This window comes from Empidonax traillii, unplaced genomic scaffold, assembly GCF_003031625.1.
Source record: "Empidonax traillii isolate 1590-97213 ecotype Southwest subspecies unplaced genomic scaffold, ASM303162v1 scaffold578:size403431, whole genome shotgun sequence".
In the NCBI taxonomy this organism is placed as follows: Eukaryota; Metazoa; Chordata; class Aves; order Passeriformes; family Tyrannidae; genus Empidonax; species Empidonax traillii.
This window is the reverse complement of record NW_020955771.1, coordinates 375,855-403,431: the sequence shown is the minus strand read 5'-3', so window position 1 is coordinate 403,431 and position 27,577 is coordinate 375,855. Positions and strand designations below refer to the sequence as shown.

At 36.0% G+C, this 27,577-nt stretch overlaps 1 protein-coding gene across 1 annotated transcript; it reads left to right on the top strand.

Annotated features, from left to right (window-relative positions):
• The first annotated feature begins 77 nt into the window (after window positions 1-77).
• On the top strand, window positions 78-27,035 carry RAB2A (RAB2A, member RAS oncogene family). Its single transcript, XM_027898084.1, has 6 exons — window positions 78-149; window positions 9,414-9,496; window positions 10,866-10,958; window positions 14,533-14,644; window positions 23,745-23,813; window positions 25,850-27,035. Exons 1-6 carry the CDS (start codon window positions 102-104, stop codon window positions 25,943-25,945), a joined length of 501 nt encoding a protein of 166 aa, XP_027753885.1. The 5' UTR covers window positions 78-101; the 3' UTR covers window positions 25,946-27,035.
• Window positions 27,036-27,577: the final 542 nt, after the last annotated feature.

The window sequence follows — 27,577 nt, the reverse complement described above, 5'->3', positions numbered from 1 at the left end:
TTATGTTCTTGCTTTCATAGTATTTGATGTTCCTCTTTCTGTTATATGCTAATAACGTAAACTTTTGTAAAATCTATTCAGGTGTAGAATTTGGTGCTCGAATGATCACTATTGATGGAAAACAGATAAAGCTTCAGATATGGGATACGGTAAGTAATAAATTGTAAAAATTTTTTAAACATATGGCCCCACTAACTTTCCTTTATTCTGGCTAAGCTCTCTATCAACACTCACGCTATGCACTTTGTCTTGCACCTTCTTTTGGTTTCTATGAAGTTAAAAATTTGCTAAAATTTCCTTTTTTGATGTGATGTATTCTTAGTACAATTTTTTGGTATTTACACTAATTTCCTCGACACTGTCAGATTTGTAAGACTTCAATTCATGCTGTCTCATTTTTTGTGAAAATCTTCTATAATATTAACAACTTAGATTTCTCTGAATAATCTTTGTGCATTTATGCAAGATTTGGTAAATACAGCATCTGATTGTGATGTGTCTACTAGCTTTAGTCAAGTTCTCTAGAGGAAATGTTGCATTTCCAAGGTAGAAGAAAACGTATGGCTCACTTCTTGTGAAAGAACACTTAAGAATAAGGTTCATTATAATCATGAAGACAGTAAATACTTCAGATAGTCAAGAAGGGATTGGTAAAAGCTTAAAGTTTCAAAAAGCTTTCCAAAATCAGACTTTGACTTTTGAGGCAGTTCAGGTTAAGAACATACATTTGCTATTTTCTTCTTGCCACTTTAGTGTAGTGTAGTCAGCCTCACTGACTGATAGCTCTGTCTTTCAAATGTGTTTAACTGTTCCCTAAAGCAGAGTTGCCTGATCCCTTTTCCAAAAGCATTTTAGAATGCCTTAAGAAACTGACAGGTACATGAACTGTAGCCTTGTGTATGTGCTCTTTTTGGTGCAGCAAGTCAGTGAAAGATCATACATTCATATATGCATGCCCACATATGTGCATGTGTATATTAAAATGTAAACTTAGTGAACTTCATAGGTAAGACCTTACTTATTTTACCAATTCATGGTGTGAAGTGGCATCTGACACCCATGTCTCCTTGAAAGTTCTCTGTGAAAAGGTATAGAATGATATGGTCAGCTTACTTTAGGCTTTTTATGCCCTGGACATTTTTACTACTATAATTGTGCATTGCTGATTACCAAGGTGGCTGAACATTTTCAAGTTCAATAAACAAGCAAATTTCTGCAAAAACAGTAACCTCATAATCAAACCTCTGGTATATCCTGTGACTACATGAGAATATATCTAGATTAGTCCTTGTTTTCTAAAATTTGGACAGATTCTCTGTAGCCAAAAGTGCTAATTTTACTACCAGTGCAACCACTGTCTTTCTTTGGCTTTTGAACTGATTTTCTTAATCTCCTCAGATACAAATGAACTTCAACTATGTTTGAGTAGACTGTGCTTGTCTTAGTGCCTCTGACTCATTGGCTTTTTGGAATCTGTCATCTTGAATGCATGTAAATTGTCTAATAACCAAAATATCAACCCAATTGCTTTTGACTATAATCTATAAACTCCTTTTGAGCAGGGATTTTTTCCTGGAAAGTTTCTTAAGTATATCGTACAGAAATTAAAAATATTAATTGAAAACTTTCATTCACTGAGTAGACTGTATGCTTATGTTGTAAGCAGTGAATGCCTTAGTGTATTGGCCATAATTAAAAATTAACCTATTTTAATTTAAAGATTATTTAACTATTTTAATTTAAAGATTATAATCTGATTTTTAAAACATGGGATATTTCTATTCTAACCTAATCTTGGCTTGTAAGCATACCTGAATTCCACTATCTCAGTTTTGATCTTGCATGCAGAGGTGTTGAAAGAATAGCAAAAATAACAAATATGATGAGGTAATTCTCAAGAGATACTTTACTTATGGGACACAAAAGTGTCCATAATGACCAAGGTTACTATGCCTGTGTCATGTATCTTCACTGAGTATTCCCCGATTTGCTGTTAGCCAAGACTGCTACTGTTACTGGTGGTATCTCTGTATTTGTTAAGCTATAACAATTTCTATTTAATAAGAGAAAGTTTATTTTACACCTGTTGCAAAGGAAAGATGTGAAGTATTTTGTTTCTGTTGGTGCTTACTGAGTCACACACCAGCACCTCTCTGATTTAGTGCTAGCCTTACACACCTGCTTTTAATCCTTCACTGAACAGGATGCATCCTGAGCAGATACATAAGAATTAGAGAACTGAATAAAATTTGTTTTGATTGTTCAACAATAAACTTGCTTTCTTAAGAGAATCAAAAATTCCGTTTTTCCTGGCTCGATTCTTCTAGGCAACAGTGATGATTTCATGTTGTCTTCAGTAGATCACTGCAGCTCCAAGGAAAAGTGTGTCTTAATAAAGGGAACATATGGAAGATGCAGCATACCTCACTGCAGGACTATGCTGTACCTTACAGGAGCAGCTGAAGCTAACACTGTTATATGTCTGTGAGATCCATTTTTGTGTCCTTCTTGTATCAGAACTCAAGAATGTTTTACCTTTTCATTAGCATCTTAGTTTGGATCAGGATTGTGTTATGGAAGTTAGTTCTGCTTACTGCAGTCTGTTTTTCGTATGGGAGTATACAAACTGAATTCCTTTTGGATGAGGCCAGACTGGAAGATATGACTAAGGAATGCACGTATGCCCATTAGAAAGTAGTCCGGTATTTGATCCTGTGAGCTGGTAGTCTAGTAGAACTAGTCTGATTAAAAAACACACCCATCCCGAGGAGAAAAAAAAAAAACCCACAGCTGAAAACTCACATTCTATGAAAGATACTCAGTATGGCCCTCACATACTTAGTGTTATGTTGCAGTCTTGGCTCTGCTGTTCGTGCCAGCACAAGCAAGTAGCGTGTCCTGTTGTTCTCTCCCAGCTGCAGGCTGCTCTGGATCTCCCCACTGCTGGGCTCTGCAGGCTTGCTGCTGCTGTGTGCTGTGGCATGGCCAGGTGTTTAGGTCTGTGAGTCCTTAGGTTTCACTTTTCCTTTTTGATGCCTTTAGGTCAGTCAAGAGGAGTCGAGGTATGGGACCAAATTGTTCATTTGTCTGTCTTGTATCTAGATTATTTCATTTACTGTATCTTTAATCTTAGTAGTTACTTTCAATAGTTGGATAGAATGAGAAATACTTTTGTCCAACTGATTAATTGGTAATTGCCCATTGTGATAAATTAGGCTACTCTTTTGTGGAAGTGTGGTATTTGAGCTAGTGTCAGCTGCACAAGTATCTTTTAGGGAACTAAAAGTGGTGTACAGCAGCAAGTAAGGATTAAAATGACTCCCAGTTCTGGAAGCTGCTAAGCTTTCTGAGTTTAAACAAGCTGTATAGATGAGCTTAGTTGTCTTGTGGCAGCAGCATAACACTGAGAAATATTAAAATGGCTTCTCCTCAGAAAAATGTCATTGTTGTGGAGAGATGCTGGCTTGTTACCAGGCTGAGTCAGTGGCCTTCATTTTGTTGTTGAGGGGGATGTTCTGTATTGTATTGACTGTTACTAACAAGTCATTGTTGATGAGCAAGAGTAAGCAGTGGTTGAAAGAGGGTACTTAAGTCCTCTCAGACACTGCAGCAGCAGAGATCAAAGATGATACTAAGTAATACTACTGTCGTCTAAATTGACAGGAGTAAGAATTTTTCCTGTGTATTAAAATGTTATATTTTTTAATATCTATTTCAGCTTTATTTCATGGAAATCTGGGGTTAAAAATGTTTTTATTATGTTTATGTACCACCTTAGCATTGCTCAGACAGATGAAATATCTGAAATAATTGATTTTTATAAACTAATTGCAAGTAAGTGCTTGGTTTCCATACAAATGTGTTTTCTAACTGAATTGACAGTGTTCTCTAGTGGATGAGAGCTTACACAAAAAAGCACGTTTGTGGAAGACAGGAGACATAATTGTTGAAAGCGTATTTCACTTTCAGATATTCTGAATATACTAAATCTTCTTGGAAATTAGGTTATTTTTCATGTAGTTGCAACCACTTTAGATCTAGTAGAACAAAATAAAGTTCCCTCATTCATTAAATGAATATCCATTTCATCTTACTGATTCTGACAATTGCTAGGATGTAAGCTTCACCCCCAAGAGTTCTTTACCAACTGTCTACTTCATGATATTTTCTACTTGCTTTGGTAGTGAGAACATACTCTTATGTTCATGGACAGTTGGTGTATTCTTTTATACACTTTTACTAATTTGACTTTATAACGCTGGAACCTGCATGAATGTGACTGTGTATCATGGCCCTCTGTTACACTGCTGTGAAGTAACATCAGGAACTTAGAGGATCTACTTTGGTTCCTGAAACTAGTTTGATCTTCAGTTCAGAGACTGTGTTTGCTGCTGTGTTGGAGGATTAACTTATTTCTGGATTCATATATCTGAGGGTGGGGTAGGGAGATTTGTCCATTTAATGGTTAATCCTATTGCAGTTTGTGTAATATGACCATCATCTGAACTTCAGTGCCAATAGCTAAGTTATTGTTCACACCCATGCTGGCACTTCAAGAAGCTGAGGCAATCTGATACACCTTTTAGCTTAGCGTTCATAAACCTTTGTTTGTCATGCTTAAATGTGTTTGGTTACCATACACCATAAGTAGAGTACATACATACAGAAGTACACCATAAGTGTACTTCTAATAATGGAAGGCTAAAGCTTTATTTCTGTGATGTGTTGAGAATTGCTTTGGATCTCTAAATGGCATTTATTCAACACCAACGGAAGAAGGGCAGATGTACAAATTGTCTGTATTTAGACATATGTACAGTTTCACCCTCAGGGATCTGTAGTCCACTTGAAATTTCAGTTCTTCATGCTGACGGAGTTATTCTGAAGCACCATGCAACTTGGCTGAATCCTTCACATGAATTCTGACGCTTTCTTATATTGTTATGGATTCTTCTTCATAAACATCTTTAGTTCTGTTCTTGTTTGGGAATGACTTTGCTGGAAACAGCAGTGGTTGGTTTTTATTTTTACACTGCTGTGCCTATTTGTGCTACGTGCTAGTAAATCACCTTAAAATTCTGTTTATTCTAGATTAGAGACACGATTGCACAAAAGATTATTGCATTTATATAAACAAGTTACCATGTGACTAAAAGGCTGTTAATTTATTTATAACTTTCAAAACTATATATAAAGGTATGTATTGCTCCCCTCACTGGAACATTTTGTTCCAGGGATCAACTTTGTAGAGTAGTTCCCAACTGGCAGCTGTCAGAGGTGGTGTGACACTTGTGTACGTTGGTTATTTCTTAGATGTCGGTACAACTTAGGAAAGTATCAACAAATGAAATGAGGAATTCCCAGTGTGAATGAGATGTTCTGTCACTGGTTTTGAACATACCACACACCTACACCTATTCTAAAAGTGAGGGAGTCTAGAGCTACTAGCTATGGTGTGTTGTGGTTCCTCAAATTTCACATAGATGTATACTATAAGGTTTCCTCCTAATGAAAACTGCTGGTCAGCTTGGGTGGTAAAGGCCTGCTGGGATGCACTCACATAACTTAGTCCTTGAAGAAACTTTCCAAATTCTTCACCATTGAGAATAGAGAATTCAGCAAAATTTACTTTTTTTCTAGGGAGGTGCTCTGTTGTGGATCCTGTCCTGTGTCATGGCTCTTTTAATTATTTTTTTTCCATTAGTTTATAGATTCAAAAATATGAAGGTAAAGAACTTGCAAGTAACCCATTTTGCAACTGACACCCATGTGACTACAGCACATACTTGGAAATGACATGGAGATTTCCTCTGGGAATAGTAACACTTGGAGTCTTTTCTTAAATGTGCTACAGATACTGTGTCTGTGGTAACATAGTTGCATGGCTTAAATGTTCCTGAAAACTTTAGTTCAGGTCCTAATTCTCCACCTGTCTTAGTGACCTGAAGTCACTATATATGATAACACTTCATGTTTTGCTTGCATCATTATTCTGAAATTGTTTTGGTCTCTATACTGAAATATGTTTTCAGAAGCACATGGGATGTATGTTCATGCTGTTCAAGGGGGATGAAGATTTTTGTACTCTTTTGAAGACTTGTGACTTCTAGAACTATGATTATGTAAGGCTTTCTTATCAAAAAGTTTGTTGACTAATATGATATGAATTGTAAAAGCTTACAGTACAGAAAACAGCCAGCACTTAAAACATTGCTTGTTTATCAGAGGCCCACATTTTTTCATGATTAGTGATCTACTGACATCAGACCTAGCACCTGTTTCTTTGAGGAGAGAGGATGCATGCTCAGGCCTGCTCAGCGTGCAGTTTTGGTTCCTGTGGGCAGCCATGTCTGAGCTGGAGTTTCTGCATTTGAAATCGCTGTCATGGTCTGGCAATTACCAACAATACTGTCCATCACCCCACTTCCACTGCAGTGTAATTCTGACAGTGGTTATAACCAGGGGTTGTCTTGGAATAAAGACTTGTGTCACCTGTACTGGATGTAATATGGCCTTGGGAAATACCCTGTTTAACAATTGTTTAGTGACTGTATTCCCCACTATTCCCTTCATCACAGCCCGTATGATCTGGACATGGATTTGGGCAACCTGCTTTGAGTGGCCCTGTTTGAGCCAGGGGAGTTGCAACAGGGGACCTCAAGAGGTCCCTTTCCCACCTCAATCATTCTATGGTTATGTGAAAAAAAGCTTTTTAATATGGAAAAGATAAAAACAAGCGAGTGCTGGATTTTGAAGGAGCATGAAAGGGATAGTAATAACAAAATTATACTTAAGATAAAGGGCTTTTTCTCTCATATCAAAACTAATTTGAATTTAATACTGAGCTTCTAAACTGCTACTTCTATCTGTTGCTTCTTGTAACAAGTAGCTAAACTTGGGTAGGTCCTACTTTGCAAGACTGATAAAGTACAATTATAACACACTTGTATTTTATTTTTTATTAGTCAGTTTTGGCTAATAGCCTACACTTTCTTTTGGTTTTGTCTTCTTTGAAACAGCTTGCCTCCCTTGAAAAAAAAAGGGAGGGGACAAGAAGCAAGTTGTCAGATGAAAAAATGCTTTAAGCAATAATGATACTTAAAAAAAAAAAAAAAAAAAAGCTATGGGGTATTTTCCACATACCTAAACCTGCTATTTGACCTTCCAGATGTCATTGAGGATTATACTGTTGAAATAGATGTAAATTAATTCTATATATATAGAGAAAATGTGTTTCTTATTATATAATACATTCTTTATATTGTATATAAAATAAAAAATAATATAATGAAACTTATTTACAAAAACTCAGTTTTATTCTGCTTAGAAAGAAAGGGAATCCAGTTTGTATTGTCCGTTGGTATAGATAAGCACAAATGCATTATTCCTGTATGGAAGATGTGATGCTTTCACCAAAGAAGATACAATTTTCCACCCTTCAGAAATTTCAACATGGGCAAATGAGACACAATTAAAAATATTACAGTATTTTCAGGATTTATATACTGAACTTCTCTAAGTAAGTGATTCTTTTAAGAACTCACAATTCAAACCTTCTTTTAAGATCAGCTGGAAACCTCTGACAATCTTGCTTGACCATGATTAATTCGCTCAGGGAAATGAACAATTTTATGTGTCGGGGTGGAATTTATGAAGGTGAAACAGGCAATCTTAATGTGGTAGACAAAGTCCAGGTCATGTATGAATTTAGGCAATAGATGGAATACAGTGGTAACAACAATTCTGTTCTCTGGTTAGGAGGGAAATGTTTCATGTATGCACCATCCACTTGAACTAGTCACCATACCAAGAAAAAGTAGAGCTTAGTGGAACTTTTGTATAGGAAACCAAGTATTGCACTAAAAAACTGTTGGGTTTTTTTACTATTTCTTGGTGTAGTCTACTGGATTCTCTGTATTTTACTATCACTGTTTACATCAAGATGCACGTGGACTATCGGCCAAGAGCATGTGCTCACATATTCTAATCATGTTGAAACTATTAAATGTGTTGTCTGTATTTCATTAATTTTTTCACCAGAATGGCTAAGATCTAGTGTTTTCTTAAACTGAAGTAACCAATTATTCTGGAAGATAAGGATGTTTTGTGAAGACTGAACATGCCAAAACTTGTTGTGCCACTGTTCTTTTTCAGTAACAGTATCTAGACCAAGTTCTCCTTGAATTCAAAAATTCTTGAATTAATAGTAAGAAAAGTACAGTAACTGTGAGAAGAAAAAGTTATTCATACACTAATTTTGTAGGCAGAGCTGAAGGGTAGCTTTTAAATGATAAATATTTCATACCTACTTTTTGTGGTTTTAAATCAGGGCAGTTTCCTATAGTTTTGCAAATGACTAACTTACTGCACATAGGGTTTTTTTCAGCATTAATATTAGTATTTCTTGAACATGTTCTGTGTTATCTTTGAATTATTCTAAAGCATCTGTTATTACTAAATATTAGAAGTAAATATTTCCTCTAACAAGTGTCAGGTGCTAGATAGTTCTTCTGAAAAACATGAGCATCGGGAGCTCAAGATCTGCAACTATGAATATGTATTTTTCATGACTGTGTTCTTTTGAGCATTTTCTTGTAAGTGCTGAGAATTTTACAGGATACTTTTCTATGAGAACTATCTAATTTATGTAGAATCTGAAGTTTTTCACAGTTCATATGAAGATGACTTGTGTCCTGTAGCTACTTTGACAAGCATTATTTATCAACTACAGAGGAAATTGATTAACTGTGGAGCAGAATTGTGTAAAATTGAATTCATGACTATTTTCTGTTTCTTCTTAATAAAATGATTATGAAAGAATCCCATCTGAAGACTGTTGAAAGCTGGCTGCAGTTTATGATATAACGGATAAAATCTGCATCCTTGGCCTTCCAACAACCTTTACACCAGCAGATGGTGGGCGTAAAGATGTCATTCATCATTTATTTACAATGGACTTTATTTATTCTAGTGTCAACAGCTGCCCCAGGGAGCGGGTTATTGAATTCAAATGTGAAGCTCTGGGTTATTTGCTTCCTTTCAAATTTGTCTTCAGAGCTTAGTTGCTAGGAGTCCATTCTGTGCTCTAATAATGATTCATGTATTGTGAAGCCATTCAGTAAATTGGGTTGTCAGGGATTGCCAAAAAAGGTTTAGAGGTCTTGTTCCGTTTTTTTTTTTTTTTTTTTTGAACAGCACTGTGCTTTAGTCTGTGTCTTCTCCTTATGTGCCTTCTCTTGCTACTGTTGGAGACTTTGTCCCCAGTTGTCCCCTCTCCGATTTCCCCTCCATATTCCTCCTTCTCCCTGTCTTCTCAAAAGTAAAATTCTTTGATCCTGTGATTCTAAGTTTGTGGTGTTCAGGACCAAAAAATAAATATGAGATATGAAATAACAACACTTTGTTTTCTACAGGCAGGGCAGGAGTCCTTCCGCTCCATTACCAGATCATACTACAGAGGGGCAGCAGGGGCTTTACTAGTGTATGACATTACAAGGTGAGAATACCAACTGGATTACAATGATATGTCTTTATAGAATTGTCCTATGATATATAGCAGTGCTAAAATGTCTCATTTAGTTTGGCTTTTTGCATAGATATTTGTAGTCTAACATTGTGTCAACTTTCAAGTGCTCAAAATCAAGAAATAGCCTATGTAATGTATATACTTACAATTTTCTCTTTATAGTAGTTGAGAATAAGTATACATAAAGGCTCAGTAAGAATGAAACAAAATTTTTTTTTTAACTATTTGACCATCAACCTCTGGATTGTCTTAATTAAGAAAGACCTGAAAATATTTCATTAATTCCTTTCTAATGTTTTTATTATCGTGAGGTTTAATTTTTCTTTAATTATAACAGACTACTGCTGTGCCATTCTGCAAAGGAGTGAAATAGTAAAACATAGAAGTTTGGTTACAAAAAATACCAGGAAACCTCCACTGTTGCTGTGTTTATGAGATTTGGAAAATACAGGTCCTAATGTCATAATTTTTTTAGTTGCTGTTCAGAAGTTACAAAGTTTTTCCTGCTGTATTGAGTAAAGTCTCTATATACAGCTTGTTATCTGTAAAATTTTGGTTACTGGGGCTGGCTTAAGAGGATTTTGAAGCCTGAACACTTTCAGAAGTTGTGTGCCTTCTTTTGTGGATCCTGGCTCTTGTTGCTGCATTGAGCAATGACTTTTACTAGAGATTTCCTAAATGTTTTTCTTTTTGTTCCCAGTTTATGTTTAAATATCAGGAAGTAACATATTCTTTCCACTGGATTTCCAATAAACGAATCTTTGATTTGTATATGAATGGGTTTACTCTGATGATTATTATCTTAAAATCACTCTACAAGTATGAGATTTAATATTTAGCGTACACATTCTGTAAAAACTGTAACATGCCACATTAGTTTACCTCATTTTAAAAGACTTTACTGCCAAAGTTATTATTCAGTTTATAATCTCAGAAAGTTAGCAATCATTTTATGCCTTCAGTAGAAAAAGTATTACTGTATGAGCATGTGATGATTTGTACTGTTGTTTGAATTGTTGAAGCTGTTGGGGACTTTTAAAATTCTGTTCAGCAGGTTTTATATGTATATAAAGTTACAGATTCTTACAGCTATAGGAGTCTTCTTTACTCTTTGTAGCAAACATGTTTTCAGTTACTTTTTAGGCAGAGTTCATTAACGCTCCTTGTTTACGAAATTTTCGTTCAACTATTCTATCTCTCACAAAGGGATTAGTAGCTTTTATCCCTGGAGCATGTGTACTAATAAATGATTTGATTACTCAAGTAGAGAAGCTGACAAAGAGAGGCAAAGGATTTCTTGAAATACTGTTTGTAATTTTCCTTCTCTTCTATAACTTAGGAGGGACACTTTCAACCACTTGACAACTTGGTTAGAAGATGCTCGTCAGCATTCCAATTCCAACATGGTTATAATGCTTATTGGAAACAAAAGGTAAAGTTTTTTTCAGCTATTATTTTATAATAGGGAAAGATTTATGACTCTATATTTCATCTTTTGTTTTTTTCTTATTTGTAGGAAAAATATTGCCTTTAAATTCCTTTCAGTCACTGGGCATAGTTCTGTGGTAAATCTAAAACAGTTCCTATTCTGTTATTTAGACTGTAATTAGACTAATACAATGTGCAGCATATGGATCAACTACCTTATGTTCTGAGTACCTTTTTTAGAAAGAATTTTATTTCTAAAGGATTGACTGTGAATGCATGAAGTCATGGACTGTGTGAATTATTTTCTCATTGTGTTTTTTTTACGTCTGGAATCACCAATTAGAAGGACCTCTATCTCTCTGTTATAAAGAGAATATGATTCCTATTTTGAGCTGTTCTAAAGTGCTTTAGTTTTTGGTTAAGAATCACAGCAGAAAAATAATGTCATTTAAAAAAACCCAGAAGCCCATACTACAGGATTGACTTCAGAAACTTCTCTTTAATGTAAAAAGTATGTACCTCAATGATTATATGAGATGCTTCTAAATTAACCTTTTCCATAATCTGGTCCTTTTTTCTGGGGTTGGAGGCAGAGAATGCTTTTTCACCATTTCCTAATGAATTCACTGGGTGATGAATATACAACTAAAAGTTTCAGAAGTGTCACCTAATTTGTAAACTATTATTTACTTGGTCTTCTCATCAGCTACACTGTCCAAAATTATAAAATGATTCCTATTGATGCTGAGGCTTCGATCTGTAATGAAAGTCTTTATAAAAACACATCAGTGAATATATTAAGTTCGTCTGTAATTTTTCTAGTTTTTGATCCAGTGAATTACTAGATGCAGGATTTTTTCAAAATATCAAAAGCATATTCACCTCAGAATTTAATAATCCATTAGTTACGGGCCTTTACCTAATTGACCTGAACTTGTCTCCATGCCTCAGCAATTTTTGAAGGTAAAGATGCCAGTTGAAATAATGGTGTGCATGCTTGCCCCTTAAAATTTAATTAACAGCTGGGTCATTTCTTAGATGCTGCTGAGAAACAGCCTTGTGATAGAGTGAGTCTGGTTTTGCTACTCAGCCCTGTTCAACTCCATATTTTCTCCTTCTTCCCCCTCTTCATCCTTTTATTTTCTCCCCCACCTGCTGCCACCTCCTCCTGAAACACTTGTTAAGCATTAAGTAATTCTGAAGTTTGTCAACTTTTTTATACCAAATCTGGAAGATGACTGACAACTTTCTTTTTCACTGAGGAATGTAATAAGCATAGTCTTCACAAAACAATATAAAAATGTAATCTGTTTTATCAAATGAAACTTTGGTAAGCCTGTGATGTCCCTGACCAACTCTATTTATACCTGTGTGAATAAAAATCTGGCACTGAGAGAAACGGTAAAGTGCACTGTTTACTTGAGATTAGTGATACATAAGTTTACATACTTAATTGACATCTGTAACTATTCTTGATTATTCTTAGCTGTTAAACTAAATTTTTATGTCTTGCATTCTTTCTATGCAGACTATACCACATGATTGTACGTTATAACATGCTATTTGCAGTTAGCTCAGGAATCCCCAATAAACTAGGTTCTATTCAAGCAATAAATATTCTTAAAATTTGTACTGTAAATTAAGTTACAGATCAAGGTGCCACATGGACTAAAGTTCTTTAAGAAGCTTTTTAAAGGAGATTTTTTTCAAGGAGGACAGGAAGAAAACTCTTTCAATTTCCTTGCGTTATCCTGAAAGTTCTTATGTAGGGCATAGTGCTAGAGATGGATGGAAGGAAGAGCACATATACTAACATAATATTTTTGAAGGAATACATACTGTTCTTATGACTCCCAGAAGTGCATTTGACATAAGTTTGTAGTACTGACTTATGGCTGGATTTTAAGAGTGTTGAGAATTTAATTTGAAATATAATGGCTGTTTGTTGAAAACATGACAAATACTAGTGTTAAAACATGACAAATACTGTACTTAATCTTCTTTCCAGAACAAAGCATAGCTATATTGATCTAGTAAGACCAAATGCTTCGAATTATTCCAATGGAGAGAGGAAGACAACTGTGGTTAGTAGAAGCAGTTAAAGCTCTTTAAGAATATGTTTAGGTATTGGTAGTGAATTTTGATTGGGCTGTCACTGCAGTTTTTGATACAGCTGCACTATTTCAAGTAAAAAGTTGTTCATGTTCTGTCATGGAGATAACGGTGAAGTGAATCAAGGTTTCTTAAGAAAGATATTTTTTGAGGGTAGCATGGTAGTAGCAAATAAAGACATTTCTTAGGTTCAAAAAGAGAATGTCAGATAGCTAATACTGGAAATACTTAAATATAATGAACATCAACTGCAAAATTATTTTGAGAAGACATTTCTTGTATCCTTATCTTCAGAATAATTTCTTAATGTTTAAGTGATCTGCTGAATTGTATTGACTCTATAACTCATCTGAGCTAGCATTTAGCTGTTAAAAATAACAAAAACCTGCTTTGCTGCAAAATAGATGCCACAGTGAGTATTCTTTATTTTTCATATATGTATAATTACAAGGTTGACAAACACTGAAGCCTAGTATGATGCTTTTTATTTGTATTCTGACTGCAAATTAAACATATGTTTGCATGCTGTTTAGTTTAAAAATGTGTACCTGAGGAGGTATTTTTACATGCACAATTTAGATGAGACTTTACTGAAAAATATATTTTATATTTATTATTTATGTATGCGTACCATTGTTGCATAAGATGTAATATATTTACAAAGAAGGACAAACTGTCTTTTCCTAAAGAAGCTTTAAAAAATAAAATTCTTTTCTATATGACTTATGTAAACGGTTTTGTCTTTAGTTGTCCAGTCCAGGAGGATTTTTTTCTGCTCTTTTGTGTAATATTTAACTTTCAACTAAATTACTTGGAAAGCAGGAAGCAAAAAATTGTCTAGTAGTTACTTCAATTTCTTTTACTATTGAACAGTCAAGCCTAGACTTCCAAAACCTAAATGCTAGCTTAATAAGAGAGAACAGCTAATGTAGTTCAAAAGAACTTATTTTTGCTTTTAGATAATTTTATCAGAATGGGAATCGACTGTATGAAGTTTTTGCTACTGAATAGAGAAAATGAACTTCATTTTTAAAAATTATTTTTAATATTAAGAAATAATTTATAAAGCTCCCTTATCAGCTCAGCTTTACAGTGCTGGATTGGTAGATAACATTTACTAGAAGAGAGTGATACATACCTAAAATGACAATGTCTAAAGTTAGTATTCAAGGAATACTTGGATAAGTATCACTATCCTGTTGAAAGCCATTTCATGAAGTCTTTGATAAGATTTATGTCAGCTAGGATTGATAGTTCAAGCAAATATGATGCCTGTGGCTATTCCACAACTATGAGTGCAAGGCTTACAGTAATTCTACCTTATTTAAGGGCTTGAATAGATATCCCTATGTACCTAAGTTCTGGAGGGGGCTCTTGGTTTATAAGGCTTATAAGCATGCTAGTGAAGAATAATATTTACACTGACATGTTGGACAATGTAATAACTTTTTTTTCTTCCATCTTAGTGATTTAGAATCTAGAAGAGAAGTCAAGAAAGAGGAGGGTGAAGCATTTGCACGAGAGCATGGACTTATCTTTATGGAGACATCTGCCAAAACTGCTTCCAATGTAGAGGAGGTAACTTTGCTGAACACTGGCATTTTACTAAAACATTTTACTAAAACAGTTGCTTTGAATTACGCTTTGTACAGATACTGTTTCTCTAGAGCACTGATTCCTTAACTTGAATTAACTACTCTTAAATTTATATTACGAGAAAGACAATGGTGTACCTGATTGCAAAGCACTAATTATATTGTTGAGCCTTATTAATGTATTTGTGGGGTTTAAGTATTTCGTCAGAGTAATAGCTCATTTCTGTCTGCCCTGAAATCTAAGACTAGAATAGATGTGCTAGTCCAAAGCAAGCCAAACTATTGGTATTCTTGGCAGATGTAACTCTGACCTGTTTTAAAGCCTCTAATATTTTACAAGCTCTTCAGAGCAATCTATTGCAGTACTTTCGTGTTTGTGTTGTTTTCATCTTTCCACTACCTAGTAGGAATCTTCTTTGCTTCAATTCACACACAGCTTCTTTTTTCTGTCCTCTACAGAGCTGCTGAAGAGGTCATTGTCTTGGTTGCTGTAGTCTGCTATGTATTTGAATAAGTTTTTTGGGTTTTGCTTCTTTAAAGAATTTCAATCTTTTAAAGTTTGGCTTATAGTTCATATTTCTGGACACATGTGAGTTCTTGCATATCTCACCTTGATTTACTGCATGCCTTTCTTGAAGGGTAGTTGTGGTGGACTGCTCTCAGCCAGCAACTGAATCCCTACCGAGTTACTCACTTGGTCCCTCTGTTCAGCAGGATCCCTCTCTCCAGAAGAGCCAAAGCAAGAAAAATGAGATACAGAGTTTAAAAAATTAAGGAAAGACATGAGGGAAGAGTGACAGAAAGGCAGTCACTCACAACTGTGAGCAAGAGTGACTTTGATTACCCTTTAGTTTTTATTCTTGAGTGTGATGTCAGATTATATGAAATATCCCTTAGGCCATATCATGGCTGTGTTGTGTCCCCTATGATTTTGCCTTCCCTAATCCTGATCTCTGGCAGGAGGAGGGCAGAGTAAGAGACACAAGACCTTGACACTCAGCAGTAGCTAAAACATCAGTGAGTTATCAATACTGTTTTAGTCATAAATCTGAAACACAGCACCATGCAGACTGTAAAGGAAACTAACTGCATTCTAGCCAGACACAGTACAGTGGTGAACAGAGTGCTCCAGCTGAGATGTTAGTGCTATGTAAAGCAGAAAGATTGCTTCACGTGTCTTTAAAGCCCATACTCAGTTCCTACATCCGCAGTGACCTTTTTTATAATAGCATGACATAGTTCAACTTCTTACACTAACTAATCTGCCCTTATTCTTCTCCAGAATTGTCCTAAATGCAAAATGTTGTGCAACAAATGACGTATTCTTTTAGAAGTAAAGCCTTTTACTTTTGAAATGTTCTAGTTTGTTTGTTTGTTTGTTTTTTAAGTTAGAGTAAGTTAGACACTACTTTAACAGAATTCATTCTGGTTTGTTACTATGTGATTCTGACATTATCACCTCTCTTTGTGTCAAAAAGTATGTTCTAGTGAATAAATTGTCCAATATCTAATGCATCTCTCATTATCATGAGGCAAATGAGCATAAAGTTCTTTATCAAACAAGTTCAAATAGAATTCTCTCCTTCTGATGATATGAATGAGTGATATGTGTGTGTACTAGCTTTCTAATTCTGATGGAAAAGGATATAGGATATATTTAGGATATACTCCTTTTCAGTGACAGTCAAGTGCATTCCTTAAATGGTTTTCTCAGTCAACACTAAAATAGGTGGCATTATTTAGAATAGCTACAGCTACAGGAGCAAAATCCTAATCTTTATCAGTTTCTTTACATGAACAGATCAGCTTCTGTCAATAATGTTTTTTAAGCTGTTTCCTTTGTTTAATCCTGATTTCCGGCACTGTGGAATACCTTAGTAAACCTGTAGCTGTAGCAGTGCATTGACCTGTTTGGTGCTTGGATCTTAAGACAATTTCAAATGCTCATTGTGTTCTTCAGGAATATGTCTCATAACCTATATCTTGGACAGAAGTGTTTAGCAGTGGAAAACTTCCCATTGGTTCCTTATCTTGTGCAAGGCTGTTGGGGAAGCACAATAGGTACTTGATGGTAGGGAGTACAAGTAGGTGTAGGCTCTTCCTTCATAGTCACTTTGAAGTCTTCTAAGAATTCACTGTGGCCACAGAGTTAAATCATCATATTTGATTTGGAGTGGAATCATGTAAAAAGAATTTCTGCATCATCAAGAGGATAGAAGGATTTTTTGGGGGAGGTTAGGCACAGGGTCATAATTCAACTGCAGTGCAAGGACAGTTAATGCTAGTCTCTTCAGCAGTATCATATTCATTTAAACAGTTCTTGATTTCCTTTTAGCCTCTGTTTAAAGCTGTCAAGGTAGCCAACTATCAAAACATCAGTGATTCTTTTGTTCTTTGGTTTTTTTCTTCTCAGTGATTTCTAAGCTGTATCAGGGTTTCTGTAATACACACTCTGAGCATGGCTGTGGGCTTTCTCCCAGTAGAATCTTGGTTATCATATTTGCTCTTCTTTGTTGAATTGTGGATGGGTGATGTGCACTCTGATGTACTGTTTGCAGACTTCAGTGTTGCTTATTTATTTTTTTTCCTGAGAAAACACTGTGATGCCTGTTGGGGGACTTACACTTGTATGTGTGTAAGTGTGAAGTCCCAGCCCTAGGCAGGTTTGCACTTATTTTAATCGTAATACCCATTGCTTTCTGATCTTTCATTAAATCAATACAAAACACTCAAGACTTTTTTTCTCTCTCATTTGCAAGAGACATTAACAATTTTAGCACATTTGTTTCTTCATTGGTAGTTCAAGAGTAGTATATGACTGTTAATTGTGGTCTTATCTGTGACCTGCAGTTCAGAGCTTGCTGAGTCCTTTCTGCTTTGGCAGTGCCTTAACACTTGTAGAGGCAGAGTAGAATCACCTGCAAGAACTCAGTGACCATGCAGTCTCTTCCAGCATACAGTGTTTATCTTTTTGTCCCCATCATATCAGTGATTTGAATCCATGTATGTGCACTGATTATCAAGAAGTAGGTATACCTGTCTGTATTTGGGAAGCATTGTTCTTTCATTTGCTCTTTGTGCATGATTCTTTCATTCCAGATTTAATAATTAATAATATCAATAATATTATTCCTATTAATAACAATTAATTGATAATTATTAATTATGTGACCAACCTTAAGCCAGAGAGTTTTCTGAATGCTGGTCAAAGCAGTGCCAGACACCATCACTGTTCAGAATCTGATCTCACTTGAGTTGCACCAGCATATCACTGACTCCTGGTGTGGGAGCTGGTTTTACTACATTTCCCACATAGAGAGGATTATATATCCCTATGCCAAACTTTTAAGAGCACTGTTTGTGTTATTCCAAGTTGCCTGCACATAAATAGAATGCAATAATGGATTCATTATTTAGGATTAAATCTTAATTGACTCATGGTTTTGACTGAGCAATGGAGCACTTCTGCTACATGGAGCTGGATGGTCATTCATTGGTTCTGTTTCAACTGTAACTTAGTTTTCTCTTCAGGCAGCTTCTTTCATACTTTTGCTTAAATGGGTAATGAATATTCAAAGACCCTGTAGCCTCATCAGTGGCACTGCTTTGTCTCAGATAAGGGAATGAAGATGGCCTTTTGTAATATACTGAAGGGTAAAAATTAAAATCTCATATAAAGATAAGATTCTTAGCAGCATCTAAATTTGAACTGATTTTTAGAAGTGTGTCCACACTCTCCCTGAACATAACTAATTGCTGGTAAACAAACAGTTGTTTGACCTGGTAATATAGTAAGTAGGGATTTAGTTAATAAAACTTGAAAGTTCTAGGATGTTAATACTTTTCATAGTAAGATAGAGTGATACACATGATGTAATCGGATTAGAACTTGCTAAAGAGCAGGATTTCTAGGTCACGAGTTTTTAAAAAAAAAAAAAAAAAACACAAAAAAACAAGCAAGCCAACCAAAACTCAACAGTTAGGCTTATCTTAACTTGTATCAGAAGCAGTATTCCTTCAAGTTTCTGGAAATCAAAGTTCTGTGACATTTCAGCTGTGTGAAACTTCAGCTAGTTTCTCCCATGAGAAAATGGGGTTGAAGCTTGTGTCAGTTCAGCTGTGGGAGGGAGAAGGGGCAGGACACCTGTCTCCAGTGAAGATTCACAGCTTTTAGTTCCTTGTGGCAAATTCTTGGACTGTGCCCCAACTACACAGTAAGGAACACTAGCTCTGCCATGGTTCTTGGGACTTCTGGGCATATTGGACTTCTGGGCATATGATGGGAATAAAAGGTCTCAGTTAACTGAGAGTTTCAGGCTCCATAGAAGAGCATGAAGTGTATGATACTGCCTGCCTGACCTGTAGACTTCTGGAGAGATGGATTCGTAGTTCTGAGGGTTTCTTCTTTTTTTTCCTCAGATACTTTATCCTTTGTAACTGTGCAACAGCAGCTGCAGGACCTTTCAAGATAATTTGAGCTCCAATAATGTACATCTTCCCAATAAGTTTATCAGAAAATTGTGCCTCAATGAGGACATATAAAGAAATTGCTGCCAAGTTCTGTTTTGTGCTTTTGCATCTGTACTTTAAATATAAGGCTACAAAAGTGGTGGGGTTCATTATATAGCACCTTACTACTGCTTGATAATTAACCCCTCTGCAGCCCTTTTAGTGTACTAGGCTTGTTTCTGAAAGATCCTTTAGCTGTAAAAAGTATTGCCTTACTGTGTGTGCATAAAACAGCTGCTCAGAGCTTTGGAATCTCACTGTATTAAGTAGCCATCCAGCACCACTTATACACTGCAGTGGTAAATGTTGTAAGGGTAAATCCATTTGTAGTCCATGTTTGTTACTGTTTCCAAATGCGTTCTTAAATACTAGAGTAATCTAACTATATCATATCATACTGCCAAAAGATAAGATGGGACGTTGGAGAGGAGGAGGAAATTGCTGGTGCTGGCTGACCACAGAAATGAGGCTCATGATTTAGAATTTGTGAGGTATTTAATCTTTAAACATTCCTCATTTAATTGTACAAAAGAATCCAGAATTAATGATTGCCCGATTTTTGTTGCCAAGCATTAAATTTAATTTTAACATTGCCACCAGAGGGCAGCATGTTCCACAAGCTGCCCGTGCTGAGCCTGATCACATCTGATTTTAGGCAAAGATGAACTTGTAATGTCTGAGTTTTGATAAGTATCAGTGATTCATTTACAAGTTTTTCCTGTTATGCTCAGCTTGCATCTAAGTGCTCAAATTCTTGTCATGGTGTTAGCTTTCTAAGAAAGAGAAGTGACATTATTGACATCTGCAAGTAAAAACTAACTGTAGCTGTTCTATAACTTGAATTCTGGTGCCTTTAGCTTATTACTCCTGCATACATCTTCCATAAGACAGAGGTATCAGGAACTTATTCCCTTACTTCTTGCATTGTTTCTACTAGTTATAGAATTCATTCTTTCTGGTTTTGTCTCAAGGGTAGTAAAGCTACATTGCTGAGTTTACTTGTGTGATAACATGAATGTTGAAGTTGATATAGTTCTACATTCAGTGTTTTTAGGATTAATTTACCTTAAATGCAGCATCTGTACTGTTTGGTAGTTGGGGTTTTGTGTTTTGGATTGTTTGGGGGTTTTTGAGGTGAGCACTGTGAGACTTCTTGACTCTCATGTTGCAATATGATCTAGGAAACTCCTTATACAAATAATCTGAAGCGATATTATACTGGTATATTGTGACTCAAAAGCCTCTTTTGTTAGCTTTGCAGTAGGTGCAGGCGTGACACAACAGGCAGATCACGTCTTGCAAAACTCACTTTCCCACTTGTACAGCAACACAATTTTCCTCAACGGGATATTACTATTATTCGAGAACCTAGTTATAACGAGCACGCAATTGAAAAACACATTACATTAAAATGAATCACTGAATAACTTGTTTACAACCTTTTTTTTTTTTTTAATGTTATGGTACAGATATATTCAGTAGTCTCGTGCATAAAAGGGTCAGTAAGTTGTGATTTAGAAAGATTAAAACCAAGAGTTAAACATTAAATGTAGACATTGTTCTGAAGTTACATTGTTTTCTTGAGTTTTCCTGAAATGTCAAGAATTTTTGTGTTTGGAAGTCTAATATACTGTTTTTGCTAAAGTCTCTCACTTCTTTTCTGAGTAACAGAGGCTCTGTGTACTAGAGTCTTGCCATCTTTCAGGTGGCTTTGTATAAATCCAGGCTGAGTCTGGTACTGTCACCTCCTGGAGTGATGAAAATAAACCTCCACCAGAGCTGATTTGGGGTGGAAGGGTTCAAGTGTCTTTGTAGTGTTTTAGTAGCAGCAACGTTGTGGGGATGTACAGTGGTACAACTGCAGTAGGCTTGGTAGGCAGCCAGCTGAGTCCATGTGGGCTTACTGGTTGAGGTCTCGTCTTGTGTGGAAGTGGCTAAACTGCACCTGGATCCAAGTTGGCATGTGAAGTACTACAGCTGTGTTCTTGCAGTCCCCTACACATGGTCTAATAAATCCAAACTGGATTTGAGGGGAAACAGCTCTGTCTTTCTGCATCTAGGGCTCAGCTAATCTGCAAATAGGATAAACTGCCCATAAATAATTAAGAGTTTATAGTATACTGCATGTTCCAGATAAGAGTTAGAACATGCAGTATTAAAAGAGATTTTTAGAGGAAGACAGTTACACCAAGTTCACCTTCTTGTCCTTGCTAATTGGGGCACTAGCATGCTATGCCAAAATCTGATATGATATTCTTAAAGCAAGTAGACTGCTGTTTTCAGTGATGTTCTCAGGTGGTTATTTTGAGTCTGCTTACACTTTGAAGTGTGAGTTAACTTAAAATACATGGATGCAAGAAACAAATGGAAGTCTCAAGGGATTCAAGTCTTTTCTCATGGCTGATTAGTAGCAATTTTTCAGAATCCATACCAAGAAGAGAACATGAGGTAGACTTATTATGTGCTATATTCTTGTCAAACCATTGTTTTCAAATAGGAATTATTTCTGTGACCCAGTGCAGCCTGGCATTTTGCCATGCGGAATAACAGTACGTGCTGTTTTAACACTAATGTGTGGTGCACCAGAATCACTGATAGGAATGTGACTGTCAGATATGTCTTTCCAAGAGAACCGAAATGATAGAACTGAGATTAAAGTAATAATTGGATTTTTCAGGTCAACAGTTTCTTAGACAATATGTTTAATATTAAAATAAACTGTACTGAACTCAGTGATCTTTTGCTTTGTACAGTACACATGTAATAACAGGGGGGATGTTTGTGTTTGTGCAATGCTGTTTTCCAGTGCATCTTGCATTCCTACAGTGATCTGTTCTTGAGTGTAGCATCCAGGAGATAATTTGTAATCAGTTGTGTTAGTTTGGAGTTTGTAGTCTGTTAAAATCCTAGTTTTGTTCCTCTGAAGTAATTTTTGTAGATGTAAAGAAATTCTCATAACGTGGATTGTAAGAGCCTGGGTGTACTTAGCCAGCACGTTCTAGAATTATTAGAAGTGCCAGTTGTTAAGTGCTTGTTTACATGAAGTTATCATAATGCATTTTTAAGACTTCAAGTTCTGTTTAATGTCCCACTGACGTAGAAGCAAGCAAGTATCCTTGCAGATTCCAGCTGTGTGAATTTCCAAAGTCTTTGACTTATACCTTTCAGTATGCCCATGTACGAGGCCATTACAATAATTAGTGTGTTATCAGAAACAAAGATAAGTTTGAATTTTTTTCTTATGTGTAAAACTTCAGTTTCTGAGGAATTTGAATCAGTTCATAGTTGGCTGAAAGCCAATTTTTCTCCTCAACTCTTAACATGTGTTTGAAAAACGAACTCACTTCCTAAGTGCCTTGTGAATCTGCAATGATTAATTCTTCTCATTATTTTGCTGCAAATTCTCATGACCCTCTGTGATGATTCGATCACCCACTTAGAGTTTATGCATATTCATATCTTTCCGCTCCTGCTGCAGTCGTTCAAGTCTCCTTCACTGACTGTGGTGTGTGCTTGGTGCAGTAATTGAGCTGCAGTAGATTGATTACTCTGGGGAGCTGTAAGGCCTTTAAAGGTGAAAACATATCAGTCCTGTTAATTAGGAAACAAAGCTCTGGTGGCAAGTTCAGCAGTCAAATGCTTCCAGTGTAGAAATGAGGAAAAGTATGATTTGTTCCTCTCCATGAACCCTGTTTACTTTTTTATATTTGAATTAGATCTGTACTTGCTATAATGGGCTTCTGCAGAAAGTAGCATGTCTTGTATGATTGCATGGTGTTGGTATTTTAAAACAAAAAGAACTGTATGTTTATTGTAATTACTAGGTGCTGTTAATTACCTCCTAAATTATACATTATTTTAGGCATTGCTTGACCTATAAAGCTAAATGAGAGATGAAGAATGGAATCATTGATTGTAAACTTTAGCCAAAATCATTTATATCAGTCACCTTTTCAGTCATGAGTGTCAAAGTATTTTCTCTGAATTAAAACAATAGATTTTTAGAAATTATGTTAAAACCTGGGGCATCTCCTTTCTTTTATTAAGATGTCTGTTGCCCATTGTGTGCAAGATTAATTAAAGAGAATACGTTCTTAAAATTAGGTGAATATTAAATGATAGCATAAGGTTTCATCCAGCAGACAGCATCCCTACATCATCATTGTAAGTACCCTGTGGTTTTATGTTGCTAAGCACTCTAATCTAGAGTGGCCTATTACAAAGATATTAAGGGTAGGGGAAACCATCTGCCACACAATCTATCCATAAGGGTCAGAAATAAATAATTTAGAAGTAATTTATATATCTTAAAAACCACTTTTTCCCTGTAATTACTGGACAACAGATTGTAGAATACAGATGTTATGAAAGTGCCACTGTTTTTGTAAACAGCGTGTGATCCATTGCTGCTTTAGGGTAGGTTATAGGATGCTGTTGTCATACCTGTTCCTGCAGAGGTCAGGAAGGAAAGTCTTGCTGAAACAGCTGCACATGAGATTGAACTCCAATTAGTGCATCTTACACCAAAGGATATCTCATTCATTGTGTATGTGGTCTTTTTTCCTCTGTTTTAGGCATTTATTAACACTGCAAAGGAGATCTACGAGAAAATCCAGGAAGGAGTTTTTGACATTAATAACGAGGTAACTTTTAGTACTTTGAACACTGTTTCCTTTTTAAAGGTACAAATTTCACCTTCCCTAGAGGGCTGGACAGTAAAAGATTTGTCTGTTCCATTTGGATATAGAATTGTCTGCCATTGTGATAAAAATGGATTAAAATAAGTGACCCTATCCATCCATGAAGCATCGCAAAATAATATAAATCCCCAAAAGAGAAGAAAATCCACTTTCATCCACTTCTCCATATGGTGTCATCTGTTTTCAAAGATAATTTTCCACTATGTAAATGGGGGACCATGTTGATATGCCAGATGCACTCCATGAGCTGTCCAGTGTAGGGGAGGGATTGCTTTGAGAGTTACATAAAAGACTTTTGAAATGTTCCTGGTTTAGGTGGCTGGATACTGTAGGGAATAAAAGATTAGCCATTTTGCCTATGCACATTACTGAAATTGCAGATTATTGGGGCCTGTCCCTTTGCTTGTTTCGGGTGGGGGTAGAGACGTGGAAGAGGGAGCACTTTTGTAGTGCAAGAGTCTTTTCTGATGTCCAAGTTGGTATTTTAGCTTGCGTATCCCTCAGTATTGTTGGTGAGGTGCTCAGAGAAACCATATGTGGAAATTTGTACCACCACTGTGTTCTGTTTCTGTTCTGTGGGTGGGAGAGTCCAGGACTGTCAGTCTGAGGCTTCTCTTAAACATTACAGTCCTTGCAGAATTGCTCAGAGTGGTGAGGGAATGGGCAGGACTCAATTAAATAGTTTCACCTCTTTCTGCTTAATATATTTCAACATGAGAAAACTTAGACTATCAAAAATATTGCTGATGACTTCAGAGAGGAAAAAATGAGAAACTTCAGTAGTATGCAAAGTATTGCATTAGGAAACTTGTAGCTAAATAAGACTTGAATAACCATCCTTCAAAGACACTAATTCTGACTGGAAAGTTTGGTATATATGTGGTGTTTTGGTGAAACTTTCCTTAAACTCAGTTCACTGATGAAAAGTTTTAAAATTTTCTTTCACAATTTTCCTACAGTTGGTAGTGCATTATAAATTGGAGAGCAGTCAGAGTTTCTGAACAAGCATGCTCGCTGTATCTGTCGAGTCTCATATAGTAGCTGACTGCTTTACTGTGCCTTACGGAGCTCTGATTGCAATATGCTGTCAAGAGCCAACAGTCCGTGCTACTTATTTGGCTTTATGCCAAGTCTAGCTCCTTGATTCTTCAAGAAGTTGCTATCAGCCCAGAGGGGGCAAAACCAATGAGCCATAGGGCATGCTTTTTATTAAAGAGGAGTCAAAGAGCGAAAAGAAACCACATCAGCTGCTGTCAATACTGAGCGAGTGCCAGAAACCCGAAGGCTACCACTGCTGCAGAACAACTGCCAAGCACTATAAATCTGAGATTTGCTGTGACGCAGAGTTTCCTTAAGAGCTTAATTTCTGAAGCTACTGTATTACTTTTCTCAAAGTGCTGTATTTTTAGGTAAAATCCACTTGAGGGAGTGAGGGTTAAGATATAAGTGTGATTTTGATGAATGAAAGAGCTACGCTGTGTGTGGGTTCTTGGCAAGTAGCCATGTCTTTTGGGATCACAGAAATTATTGATGACACAGAACACTCGTATGCCCTTAGCCTCTACAGCTGATTCAACACAGAAAAAGTGCTGTCTAGAGAGGAAAAGTTTTATATTAAACTATTAAACTAGTGGAGGTTTTGGCAAGAGGGGAGAGGTTATACGTTCTTAACAAATGCTATGTATTTTTAAAGCCTTATGCCAAGTAGTATTCAGATACAGTTCTTGCTTTGTGGGTTTTTTTTGTTAGGAGTTTAAGCTACAGAGTGTAACATGGAGATAAAACTTAAATGAGGAAGAAGGAAGGCATCTTCTTTTAAATTATATTTAATCACTAAGGGCACGTTACTAAATATTACAAACTTTGCTATGTTTATTGCATACCTTAGAAGAACTTGCTATATTCTAAATAGATAAAGCAGCTTTTCAAGGATAGTAGTGTTTCAAAATGTTTACACTGTGTATTCAACTTCATTTCAGGCAAATGGCATAAAAATTGGCCCTCAACACGCTGCTACTAATGCAACACTTGCAGGCAATCAGGGAGGACAACAAGCTGGAGGAGGCTGCTGTTGAGCCTGTTTTTACTTTCTAGCTGCCTGGATGGGGCCTACTAACTTGTTTGTTCACCCTTCCCTCCCCCCGCCCCGCTCGCCTCCACTTCAATTCAACTGAGACATGAAACTTGTAAGTCGGTTTCCTGTTGCAGAAGACTTTATCCTTCAAATTCTTGTATAACTTTGAATAAATGGTTAATGTTCACTTAAAGACAGATTTTGGAGATTGTATTCATATCTATTTACATTTGATTTCTAGGTCAATTGATGTGATTATTTTTGTTAAATGTTGTCTTGTGCCCTTGACTACGAACTGAATTGTATTAAACACTACAAAGTCATCTGAGTATTTTAATCAGTTTGTGTAGTTAGGTTTCCCAGCTCCTGCGGTTACCTAATGTTTAATATTGTAGAGCTGTCCTCAAGTTTTTTGTCAATTTTCAAGGCTATGAAGAGAAGCGGAAGGACTCTTTTAATTCTGTATTTATCACTTTCTGTATATATAGTTTAATAACCTGCTTGGGTGTACTTGCCAAGCTAGAATTCTTTAATGCATTTGCATAAATTCTATACTACTTAGAGCTTGAAAACTACAGAAGCATTAATAGAAATTGCTTGGATGCTAAATTTTAAGCCTTTTTGACATTGTTAGCATGTTCATGCTCCCCATCATTATCCTGAAGTCCAACAGAGATGCTTAATGTATATTACTAGAGGCTACATGCGTGCTATCTATTTTAATGCCAAATGTTTGCTGTTTGTCCACAATTTCCACAGCACCTCTTCAGAAATGGATTAGCTGTTTGCCTTAACAAATAATATAGGTAAAAACAGAGTATGAATGAAAAGTAGAGGAGGAGTTGATAAATTTGAAATGGCACATTATAAAAACATTAATATTTTCTCAATGGTTTTTTCTTGTTTACCACTTGATTTCTAAGTATATTTTTCATGCAAGGACAGTTTTTCAACCTAAATGTATAGTGGTTGTGTAAAGTTTTCTTTTAGTGACAACTTGTAATCCTAAATATATGGTAAGCATCTTGTCTATTGTGAAGAGGGTGTGAAAATAAAATCTGCCAGTTTGGAAATCTTGATGAAAATCAAAACTAGAAATGTTTTGGTACTTATTATGGTGGTGGTTGGGGAGGGCATGTTTTGCCTCAAGTGAAAGGGTTGCAACAGTGCAGAACAAAATCCTGTGTTTAAGTGTTTATTTGTTAAAATACAGAGTGTTCATGTCACTTTTCCTACAACTGTGCAAACAACTGAGTTTCCATCTATCTCATCCTATTTAAATAATTGCAGATAAAAAGATGACAGTAATGCTAGGCCATGCTTCATGTATTGGGGGAGAAACAAAAGGGGGTGGGGGGCAGTGACTGCAAAACTTTTGTCTTACTGGACCAATACTGACCACAGCACAAAACGGGAGGACTGGGATCCTCATGTTACCCATTCTGATTGTCAGAACTTTACATCCAGAGTGAATAACTTCAGCCTGACAGGTGTAACGTAGCAGTGGTTATGAGATTAAATAAAATTTGAAAAAATGTGTGGAACCTTTTGTTGATATCTAGGGGAAAGGGCAATCAATATGGATTTGTGTTAGTTGCTGACTTCAGTTCTTTTCTACACACTTAGGAACGTT